Source organism: Sminthopsis crassicaudata, chromosome 4 (assembly GCF_048593235.1).
Source record: "Sminthopsis crassicaudata isolate SCR6 chromosome 4, ASM4859323v1, whole genome shotgun sequence".
Lineage (NCBI taxonomy): Eukaryota > Metazoa > Chordata > Mammalia > Dasyuromorphia > Dasyuridae > Sminthopsis > Sminthopsis crassicaudata.
In genome coordinates, this window is record NC_133620.1 from 305006939 (window position 1) to 305019045 (window position 12107).

The 12107-nt window shown below is 36.1% G+C and overlaps 1 protein-coding gene across 7 annotated transcripts in view; it reads right to left on the reverse strand.

Annotated features, from left to right (window-relative positions):
- Positions 1–12107, reverse strand: part of B3GNTL1 (UDP-GlcNAc:betaGal beta-1,3-N-acetylglucosaminyltransferase like 1) — a 133070-nt gene that overhangs the window by 75517 nt on the left and 45446 nt on the right. For 6 of the 7 annotated variants that reach the window (XR_012481623.1, XM_074265019.1, XM_074265023.1 and 3 more), the window contains exon 4: positions 11121–11185. Coding sequence is in view for 5 of the 7 variants with exons in the window: in XM_074265019.1 (XP_074121120.1) it covers positions 11121–11185 (65 nt within the window). In the remaining 2 variants the exon portion in view is untranslated. Of the gene's footprint in view, positions 1–11097; positions 11186–12107 lie in introns of all 7 variants that reach the window. The other variant, XM_074265024.1, reaches the window with a different exon arrangement.

Sequence of the window (12107 nt, forward strand, 5' to 3'; positions counted from 1 at the left end):
ACTAGTTCAGTAATGTACTTAGTACTTACTAGAGTTCCACAAGATTCACACCTTTAAGAGAGCATATATAAGATAGGATTCACTCAGGGAGATTCACAAGCCAGAGAAGGCAGCTTAAGTTCTTGGAAGCAAGGAGATAGGCCTCTAAGAAAGCTAATGGGGCCCAAGGAAGGAGACAATAAAGGATTGGAAAGAGAAAATAAAGGATTTGGACTTTAACTCCTGGCTGCATTTGGGATTATTACACTGAACTGAAATGAAGGCTGCCTCCAGAAGCCCCCCAAGAAACCTGCTCCCAAAGAAGATTATATTTTAGAGAACATTACATTTTGACGCCTGAACGTGGGATGCAGAATTTAGGATGAGCACAAAAAGGAAACTTTGTTATAGGATGGGACAGATGTTTAGAAAACAGCCTTCTTTTCCAATTCAAGGAAAATGTGGAGAGCACTGTCAGACTTATGAAAAGCCAAGGTTTGATTATAATTTGGGAGCAGATCACTGAATTTTTAGAAACTATACAGTACACATCTCCTTGGTTCTCTATGGAAAAAGCATGGGATTTAGAGGAGTGGAAATTAGTAGGAGAGCAAGTATGTCAATTCTACAATGAAAATGGACCTGACTCAATTTCCAAAGACCCACTTAATACATATAATTTAATATATGGCTTTAGGAAATTATATAAGTTACAGAATAAGGAAAAAGAAAAAAGTGCAAGAGAGGGAATATCTAAATAAACTAGGTGAAAAGGATGAAGAATCAGATAAGAATGGAGTTAAGTATAATTTTAAGTATGGTACTTCACAGCAGAAGAAATTAGGTCATTCTTCATTCCCTGACCTACCTTCCTCAATTAACCCTTCATGGATGGAGGGAAAAGGAACAGGGGGAGAGGTAGTAATAGCCCTACCTATGAAGCAGCCTATGACAAGATTACAAAAAGCACCGGTGAAGGCAAAAAATGAAGGACAGGATGTATCTGATTTAAAAATAAATGCATACCCTGTGATTGAAGAACTTGACTCTTCAGATCAAAAGATAAGATACACTCCTTTTGAGCTGGAAAAAATTAAGGATTTGAAAAGAGGTTGCACTCTTTATGAGGCTACATTATCTTATATTGAGATGTCACTAGATAATTTGACTTACAAAATCCTAACCCTCAGAGACTGAAATCCATAGCAAGGACATGTTTAGAACCTGGACAAAACTTGTTGTGCCTTTCAGAGTATCGTGAATTATATAGGATTCAAGCCCAACGAAATAAGCAAACAGAAGTTAATGTACATATCACTTTTGACCAACTAGCAGGTAAAGGTCAGTATGGAGAGAATTCAGAACAGATTAATTACCCCACAACAACTTATGAACAGATCACTATTGCTGCTATAAAAGCTTGGGGCTCCCTCCCAGAGAAAAATGGAAGTAAAACTTTCACAAAAATAGAGCAAGGCCCCAATGAACCTTTTGCCGATTTTGTTGGATGTTTGCAGACAGCTGTCACAAGAACCATTGGAGAAAATGCATCTATAAAAATAATGACAACTAGCTAAGGAAAAGGCTAATGAGGTTTGCAGAAAAATTATATGAGGACTACATAAAGATGCTCTTTTAGAGGAGATCATAAAACCACAGTAAGCACAAATGCTTATTACATTATTATAGTCTACAATGAACATGGGAAGATAGGGTCCCTATTGGCAAGAGACTTCTAGAGAAACATGTCAATATTTTCAGTGTGGAAAAATAGGACATCTGAGAGCCCGTTGTAGATATGGAGATAGAGTGAGAAGACAGAATGAGAGAAGACCTAAAACCCTATGTCCAAAATGCCACAAGGGTTTCCACTGGGCCTCAGAATGTAGATTCACCCAGGGAAAGGAGAGGCATGGCCCAGCTCCAAAATATCATACAAAAGACAGGTGGGGCATGATGGGAGCTGAGTTTACACCCAGAGAGTCTTTAGAAGTTCAGGACTCTGATGTAATCAATCAGCCAAAAAGGAGTCAAATAGCAGAAAAGAATTACAACCGGGGAGAATACAGGTTTTTAATCCAATAAAAGGGCAGTGTCCAATGCAAGCAGTTACAATGTAATTGCCAGGTGATGAGGAGAGATCTAGAAAGTGGTAAATAGAAGGAAATTAGATAGGTTAACTGCTTGGGAGAAAGGATTTGCTTATATCTTTACAAATGGAGAAGGAATCAGATGGGTGCCAACGAGCACCTGGAGAGAGACAGAAAAAGAGAAAAACCTCAAAACAAAGGAGAAGACCTAAAAACAAAATCTGTAGGAATCACTGGATTCCTTGAGATGTAAAATTGTTGATAAGACTATTGCAGGACTTCAAAACTTGCAGGAATTATTGGATTCCTGGCACATGAACTAATGGACTATAGATTCCTTTTGGACTATTTCTAGGATTTATGGACATGTATAATTCCTTGTGTTTATTCATGTTATTTGTTATATCACTATTGGCCTGTGTTATGTAATTTATGTAATTATGTGTAATGCCTCCCATATTGATAGATTTATGTATACCTGTTTTAAGAGTGAGCCCCTTCAGAAACCCACTAATCTGATTTGATTTCCCATTTCCTTTGGTGTTTTCATCTCCCTTCCTGAGAAGTCAGAGAGGGTGTGACCACCTCCTTTTCATGATGTTTTCACTCTTTTTTTGTGCAGTCAAGGAAGATGTGATCACTTTTTGGGGGGTTCTCATCTCCTTGAGAATTCAGGGAGATCATGACCACCTACGTCCTAAATCAAAAGAAAGCAGGAGATATTAGGATTCTTACTAGGTGCTAAGTCACCGGAATTGATAGAGACAATAATTATTTAATTTAGCATGGTTCAGTAAGATTGATCTGATCCTACAAGGAGATGTTATGGACCAGAACTTGAAACAAGGTACTAAATGGAACTGAGGAGACAGTGGTTAAATCTAATTTAGCATTGATTTAATCCTACAACAAATAATGGTTTTCTAGTGATATAATGATTGGTGTGTACTCAGTGTAGAGCATATAAGCAAAAAGCTCTCAGGGCCAGACACAGGTGCCCACTCTTGGACTCAGAGACAGATTCATTCCATTTTTCACCTTTGTGTGGGCTGGAGGCTGAAGTATAAACCTTTGGATTTGCAGACATTTGGAGGGAGCTAGAGACAGAAGTTGGCAGAGGCAAAGGACTAGAGGCAAGAGTCCCAAGTGAAGGAGATAAGATTTTGACGGAAACAATAAAGAATTTAATCCCTGGCTTATTTGGAGTGATTATACTGAATTGAAACTAAGGCTAAATCCAGAAGCCCCCTAAGAAACCTGCTTGCAGAGAACATTACACTTTAGAGAATAATATTACAATTTATGTGGCTTTATTTTGTATCCCACAACTTTGCTAAAGTTGTGGATTATTTCTAATACCTTTGTAGTAGAATCTCTGGGGTTCTCTAAGTATATTATCATATCATCTGCAAAGAGTGATAATTTGGTTTCTTCATTATCTACTCTAATTCCTTTAATCTCTTTTTCATCTCTTATTGCCAAAGCTAGCATTTCTAATACAATAATGAATAGTAATGGTGATATTTTATTTTATTTAAGATTTTAGCATCAATATTCATTAGGGAGATTGGTCTATAATTTTATTTCTCTGTTTCCAACCAAAGTATCAGTACCATGTCTGTTTCATAAAAGGAATTTTATAGGAATCCTTCATTCCTTAATTTTTCAAATACTTTATATAGCATTGGAGTTAATTGTTCTTTAAATGTTTGGTAAAATTCACATGTAAATCCATCTAGTCCTGGGGATTTTTTCTTAGGGAGTTGATTAATAGTTTGTTCTATTTCTTTTTCTAAATTGGGACTATTTAAGCAATTTACTTCCTCCTCTGTTGATCTGGAAAGCCTATATTTTTGAAGGTATTCATCCATTTCACTTAGGTTATTAAATTTATTGGCATAAAGTTAGGCAAAGTAATTCCTAATTATTGCTCTAATTTCCTTTTCATTAGTGGAGAGTTCTCCCTTTTCATTTTTAAAACCAACAACTTTATTTTCCTCTTTCCTTTTACCAATTTACCTTTACCTTTTTCCATTTACCAATGGTTTATCTATTTTGTTGGTTTTTTTGTAAAACCAACTTTTAGTTTTATTTATTAATTCAATAGTTTTTTTTTTTTTACTTTCAATTTTATTAATTTCTCCTTTTATTTTTAGAATTTCAAGTTTAGTATCTGATTGGGGGTTTTTAATTTGCTCTTTTTCTAGCTTTTTAAGTTGCAAGCCCAATTCATTGATCTTTCTCTATTTTATGCAAGTAAGTCTCTAGAGATATAAAATTTCTCCTTATTAACGCTTTGGCTGCATTCAACAAATTTTGATATGTTATCTCATTATTGTCATTCTCTTGAGTGAAATTATTAATTGTGTCTATGATTTGCTGTTTCACTTACTCATTCTTTAGGGTGAGATTATTTAGTTTCCAATTACTTTTTGGTATATTTTCCCCTAGTTTTTTGTTGAACATAGTTTTACTGCATCATGATCTGAAAAGAATGCATCTACTATTTCTGCTTTTCTGTATTTAATTTTGAGAAGAAAGTGTACTCCTTTCTGTCTCCAAAGATCTATCATGCCTAACTTTTCTAATATTCTATTTACCTCTTTAACTTCTTTCTTATTTGTTTTGAGGTTTGATTTACTTAATTCTGGGAGTGCAAGGTTGAGATCTCCCACGATAATAGTTTTGCTATCTATTTCTTCTTGCAACTCTCTTAATTTCTTCTTTAGGAATTTAGATGCTGTATCACTTGATGCATATATGTTTAATATTGATATTGCTTCATTAGCTATTCTACCCTTTAGCAAGATATAGTTTCTTTCCTTATCTTTTTTAACCTAGATCAATTTTTGTTTTTGCTTTATCTGAGATAAGGATGGCTACCCCTGCTTTTTTTACTTCACCTGAAGCATAATAGATTCTTCTCCAGCCTTTTACCTTTACTCTGTATGTATCATACTGCTTTAAATGTGTTTCCTGTAAATAACATATTGTGGGATTCTGGCTTTTGATACAGTCTGCTACCTCCCTCTGCTTTATGGGAGAGCTCATCCCATTCACATTTATGATTAAAACTACTAATTTTTTATTTCCTGCTATCTTATTATCCCCAGATTATACTTTTCTTTTTCCTTTCCCCTTTCTCCCCCTCCCCAGTATTAAACTTATGAGCACCACTTGCCTCACAAAGCTCTCCATCTTTAGAATCCCTCTCTCCCCCTTTTTTATACCTTTCCTTTACTATTTCTATATTTCCTTCTATTTGGCTTATCCCTTTCCTTTTCCCTTTTCCTCTCCCACTTTTCAATGATGTGAGAGAAGTTTCTCTGCAAACCAAATATGTCTAATATTTTCTCTCTGAGCCAAATATGATAAGAGTAAGATTCACACAATGTTCCTCCCCTGTAAGGGCCCTTTAAATGGGTGGACACAGTGCAACGGGAGATTGAGGCCCAGAAGTAATCTCTGTAGATATTAGGACTTCCCAGTGGGTGGGATCTTGGCCATATTGAGATAGCTTCGTAATGGTGACTCTCTTGCTGATTGGCTATATGTGTGACCTCACAGGCCCTTTATAAGCCCACTGCAGGCAGCAGTCGCTTTTTTTAACCTGGCGCTCTTTAACTTGGCTCCCTGAGCCAAGTGGATAGATAGCCCAGAGAGGTAAGGAGTTTGGTAGTGAACATGTGGGTCTTCTGACCAGGTGTTCACTAGGGAACCAACAAGTCAGGGCATCAGTAAGGGCATTATGTAAGTAGGTATAATAAAGGCTTTTAAGATTACATGTGGCTGTTCTTGAGCACGCTACCAGTTATTAAACTATAAATTCAAGAGATCATGGCCAGAGACCTTTGAAGACCTCAGAGGAGGCGAGCTGGGTAGAGTTGACACTGCAAAGGTCAGTGGTCAAAGGTACTCTGTTGGGCCTAGGACAGACTAGTAATTGTAACTGCCAGGAGTGCGTGTTACACTTCCCCTCCCTTAATTCCCTCAGATATAATAGGTTTCTTTTGCCTTTCTGTGAGATGTAATTTCCCTCTTTTTATGTCCACTTTTCCCTTTTTCTGATACAATCTCCTTTCCACTTCTAATTCCTTTTTTTATATTATAACAGTAAAATCAAATTATACATGCACTCTCTATGTATGCCCATAACAGTAATACAGTTCTCAAGAGTTTTTGCCTTTTTTTTTTTTTTTTTAATTTTTTCTTTTATTTTATAATTATAACATTTTTTGACAGTACATATGCATGGGTAATTTTTTACAACATTATCCCTTGCACTTACTTCTATTCAGATTTTTTCCCTTCCTCCCCCAACCCCCTCCCCCAGATGGCAAGCAGTCTTACATATGTTAAATATATTACAGTATAATTTAGATACAATATATGTGTGTAGAACCGAATTTTTTGTTGCACAGGAAGAATTGGATTCAGAAGGTAAAAATAACAGTTTACATTCATTTCCCAGTGTTCCTTTTCTGGATGTAGCTGTTTCTGTCCATCATTAATCAATTGGAATTGGATTAGCTCTTCTCTATGTTGAAGAAATCCACTTCCATCAGCATACATCTTCGTACAGTATCATTGTTGAAGTGTATAATGATCTTCTGGTTCTGCTCGTTTCACTCAGCATCAGTTGATGTAAGTCTCTCCAAGCCTCTCTGTATTTCTCCTGTTGGTCATTTCTTATAGAACAATAATATTCCATAACATTCATATACCATAGTTTACCCAACCATTCTCCAATTGATGGACATCCATTCATCTTCCAGCTTCTAGCCACTATGAAAAGGGCTGCCACAAACATTTTGGCACATACAGGACCCTTTCCCTTCTCTAGTAGTTCCTTGGGGTATAAGCCCAGTAGTAGTATGGCTGGGTCAAAGGGTATGCACATTTTGATAACTTTTTGGGCATAATTCCAGATTGGAGTTTTTGCCTTTTTATGCTTCTCTTGAGTCCTATATTTGGAGGTCAAATTTTTTGTTCAGTTCTGGCTTTTTCATTAGAAACAAATGGAATTCACCTGTTTCACTGAATGTCCATCTTCTTCCCTGGAAGAAAATGCTAAGCTTAGCTGGGTAGTATTCCAAGTTTCTATGCCTTCTGGAATAGCAGATTCCAGGCCCTTTGATCCTTTAATATGGAAGCTGCTAGGTCCTGAGTGATCCTTATTGTGGCTCCTCGGTATTTGAATTGTTTTTTTCTGGCTGCTTGTAATATTTTTTTCTTTAGTCTGATAGTTCTGAAATTTAGCCACAATATTCCTTGGAGTTTTTATTTTGGGGTCTCTTTCAGAAGGTGTTCGATGAATTTTTTCAATGGCTATTTTACCTTCTGATTCTATTACATCTGGGCTTTGATGATTTCCTGAAAAATAGTGTCTAGGTTCCTTTTTTCATCATGATTTTTAGGAAGTCCAATAATCCTTAGATTATCTCTCCTAGATCTATTTTCCAGGTCTGTTGTTTTTCCAAGTAGAAATTTAACCATTTTTTTCTATTTTAAATTTTTTTTTTGGTTTTGTTTGACTGATTCTTGATGTCTCATTGAATCATTCATTTCCATTTGGTTAGTTCTGATTTTTAATGAGTTATTTTTTTCATTTACTTTTTTTTTTACTTCTTTTTGTATATGTCCAATTGAGTTTTTAAATGATTTGTTTTGTTCTGTGGAATTTTTTTTCCATTTCACAATTTTTTTTTTAAGGAGTTATTTTCTTTTTCCAGTATACAAATCCTGCTTTCCTGGGAGTTCTTTATCTTTTCCAATTCACAAATTCTGTTTCCCTGGGAGTTCTTTACCTTTTCCACTTCACATTTCAGGGAATTGTTTTCTTTTTCAAATCTTTCTTTTAATGAGTTATATGCCTTTTCCATACTCTCTTGCAGACTTCCCTTTCTTTTTCCCATTTTTCTTTTAGCTCTCTTTTAAGATCCTTTTTAATTTCTTCTAGGAGAGCCTTGTGTGGTGGGGACCAGGTTATATCCTCCTTTGGAGTTTTGTCTGGAGACTATCTATTATAGTCTCCTCAGGGTTGGAAATCTTTCAGTATAGAAGTTATCTTTTTTTTTAACTTTTTTTTTTTTTAATCTCTAGGGTCTGCTTTTAGGGAAAGGAGGTTCCAAGCTTCCTCTACAGAACAGGGATGGACAGTGGGTGTCCTGCAAACAGGCTGCAAACAGGCTGCAAACAGGCTGCAAAGAGTGGCCACCCTTCAGAGACTGGCTGCACTGTGATTGTACTGAGTCACTCCCAGTGCTGGGTGGGTGTGACCAGGTCCTGTGAAACTCTGGTGTTTGGGGGTACACTCTACCTTTTGCATTAGTGTAACTTCTCTGCTGATCTATTGCTTTGCAACCAAAGTAGAGCAGCCAACACTGTGGTAGAGTTCTTCCTGCAAATTCTCCACCCCCAGAGACTGTACCCTGATCTGGGTCTGCTCAGCATGTGCTGGCTTCTGTGTTCTACCTCCCTGCCTCCCACCTGATCAAGACAGACCTTTTCTGGTGATCTTCCAAATTATCTTCTGCTAGTAATTTGTTGTACTCCCAATATTCGTGGATTCTACCAGTCAAGCACTATTTCAGAGGCTGAATTTTGTAATCAGTAGTAAGGGTAGTAGGGAAGCTCACAATGAAGCATGTGTCCTTTCTGCCATCTTGGCTCTGCCCCTATATATTTCTTTTGGAAAAAAAATTGATTTTTATGTTTCCTCTTCTTCCACATCAATTTCTTCAGCCAAAATTCTGTTTTTCCTGCTCAACAGAATGATTTTCAATCAGTCTATAAACATCCATTAAGTGTCAGGGATTAAGTGTCCAGAAAGACAATCCCCGTCCTCAAGGAACTTACACTGGGATAGGAGAAAACAAGATACAAAAGGAAATTAAAAATCAAGAGGAAATGAGCATGAAAAAGGGAGAAGGAAGACTTGAATGAATGATGGAGTCTGAAGGAATGCAGCCAGGTAGAAAATGAAGAGATAGCTGTCTGAGAGCCCTTTTTAAAATGGAGGCTTTGTGAGGAACTCTTTACTTTATCTTCTAATTCTTCAATGAAAGGGTGAGAGAACAATGAAGATTATTGATGAAGTGTAAGGCTGATGCAATGTCACAGAATAGTGATTTTCCTAATGAAGAAATTACTAGGGCATGATAGAGTCCAAAAGAATGAAGTCAAGTGCATATCCATTACTCCTGGGCTGATTCATCTGGAATCATTTTAATCCTATTTTTTTTTCTCCAAACATTATGAAATCTGCTTTCCTAAAATCTTCTGATTCTTTCTCACCTTTCTGCAGCATTTGACACTGCTTATCACCCTCTTCTCTATAGGTTTTCATGACTGTTATCTCCTGGTTCTCCTCCTACATATCTGACCACTGATTCTTTGCTTAATCTTTATCCAAGTTATATATGTCCCACGGGGATTTGTGCTTGTTCTGGTTTTCTTCTCCCTCTGTACTTTCACTTGATGATTTCCTCAGTTTCCATAGATTCAATATTCACTCTGTGCTAATGATTCTCAAATCTACCTACTTAGCTCTAACCTCTCTATTTCTACTAACTGTTAAAGGTACTGATGAGGTTAGTGGCAATCAGAGTTGTGGAAATCCCCTTTTGGTGGAGGCACATGTTCTTTGTGAAAGAATTTAGGAACCCAAAATATTAATGGCAAAAATGGAAACTGATCATTGGATAGGAAGCCAGTTTTGCTAAGAGATTGGATTAGGGAAATGGAGACTGGCACTGAGAAGAGAATGTCTTCTCAATGGGCAGGATCCTACTTTAGACATTCTGCAAAGAATGAGTTCAGAAAATGCCCTTTGAAAAGGAATCTTGAGACTCAGGTTTCACATCGAAAAGAAAGCCAAAATCCTCAGGCTTAAATACTTATCAATATCCATTCCAGATCTCCAATTGGAATTTCCTGAAAGGGTCTGGCATCCTCAAAAGATCAATGGGGTGCTTTTTGACCAAGATTTCTAATTGAATAAAGATACTTAACTTGTCTATGGAGTTACGCTTTCTCAGGAGGGCCTGAGACTACAAGATTAAAGGAGAACACAGTTTCAGAGTGTTAATTTTAAAGGGAACATAGTTTTACCACTTCCTTCAATACCACCATTCTTCTGGACACCCAGGCTAGGTATCATCCTCAACTCCTCAGTCTGTCTCACCACCCCACCTCTTCCCAAACTGTTGACATATTACCTCTCAAATATTTTCCCTTCTCTCTTTTGACACTGCCCCAGCCTTGTGCAACCCCTCATCACCTCACTCCTGCACTAATGAAACAGCCTGCTGATTGGTCTCCCTGCACAAGTTTCTTCCTATTCTAGCTCATCCTCCACTCAGCTATCAAAGTATTAAATCCCAGGTTTAACCACACAACTACTCAAACTTCAGAGGCTCTCTATTATCTTCAAACATAAAATTCTCTGTTTAGCTTTGAAAATCCTTTATAACTTGTTCCCATCCAACAACTTTCCAAGTTTCTTACATCTTATACCTTTCCCTTCTACATCTGCTACACAGCAACCCTAACATTCTTGCTGTTCTTCATATAAGATACTCCATCTGCCAACTCTGTGCATTTTTACTGGTTGTCCCACATGGCTGGAATACTCTCTCCCTTCATCTCTTCCTTCCTTGGAATTCCACCTACAATCTTCTTCACTACAAAAAGCCTTTCTAGATATCCCATTATGCTAGTGTGTTTCCCTCTGTTGATTATTTCTAATTTGTATGTAATTGTTTGCATATTATGTCCCCCATTAGACTAAGGATCTTAAGAGCAGGGGTTGATGTTTGTCTTCCTTTGTTTACCTAAAGTTTAATAGGCACTTAAAAAAATATTTACCAATTGCCTTCACTGAAATAGCAACTCTTTTTCTTTAATAATAAATAAATTATTTGGGAGTAAACTGGGGATGGAAAACTGCAGAAAGAATGCATTTTGTAGAAGGCATTGCTCAAATGTTTCTTTGACCAATTTCTTGTATTTTGATAAGGCATTTGACTAATTAAAAAAAAGCTTACTCACCGAATCCAAAAAACAAAGGTAAGAGCCCGAACTTTGTGCTATTGCTTGATTTTTAGAAAATCCAACTGTTGAAGAAAAGATAAGCACTTATTATTATTAGATTTCAATTGCTTTCAAAAAGCAAATATGTCATATAGAGAGTATTAAATTAATATATCTGGTTGAAAATGGGAGGGGAATAGAAGAGAGAAAAATTAAAAGGGAAAAGAAATAATGGGTTTTCTTCTGGTTGATTCCTCCCAGAACCTATTTTAAGGAAAATGTCCAGACTAGGCATATCTTCATCTTCTCCAAGTTCTGTTCCCAGCTCTCCAAATTTTCTCTATCAAGCCAATAAGCCCCTTTTACTTTTAAGCCTCCTTTTAGGTTTTATCTTTCAACCCATTAGAATGTAAATTTCTTGAGGACCAGTTTTTGCTTCTACTTGTAAGCTTAGCAGTTAGCACAATGCCTGCCACATAGTAATCACTTAAAAATATTTTTTAACTTTCTTTCCCATGAACAGAATGTGCATTTCTGTAAGCTTTAAATTTATCCAAATGATATCTTGTAAAGTAAATTAGAATGAGATAAGAAAAAAATTACTAGATGAAATCAAGTACAATTCCTCTCATTTTAACAAAAATTATTGAGTATTTATTATGCATATAGCATTATGCTAGGCACTGCTGGACATTCCAAGAAGCATTAAAAAAAAGTCCCTGACCTCAAAGAATTTATAACTTACTTGCAAAGTAAAAATAAATTCTTAGGAAAGTTAAACAAAAACAAGGCAGCAAGTGATTAAGTATCAAATGTAGTATGGATTAATAGTGCTATATGAATTCATAAGGAAAAATAACTGAGAAAGAATAGCAGTAATAATAATTGCTAAGTAATAATAATATTTATAATATAAATATAATATAGTATATCAATAATTATAAATATAATAATAATTAATATTATAATAAATATAATAATAATTGCAAAGTGTTCTCATATATG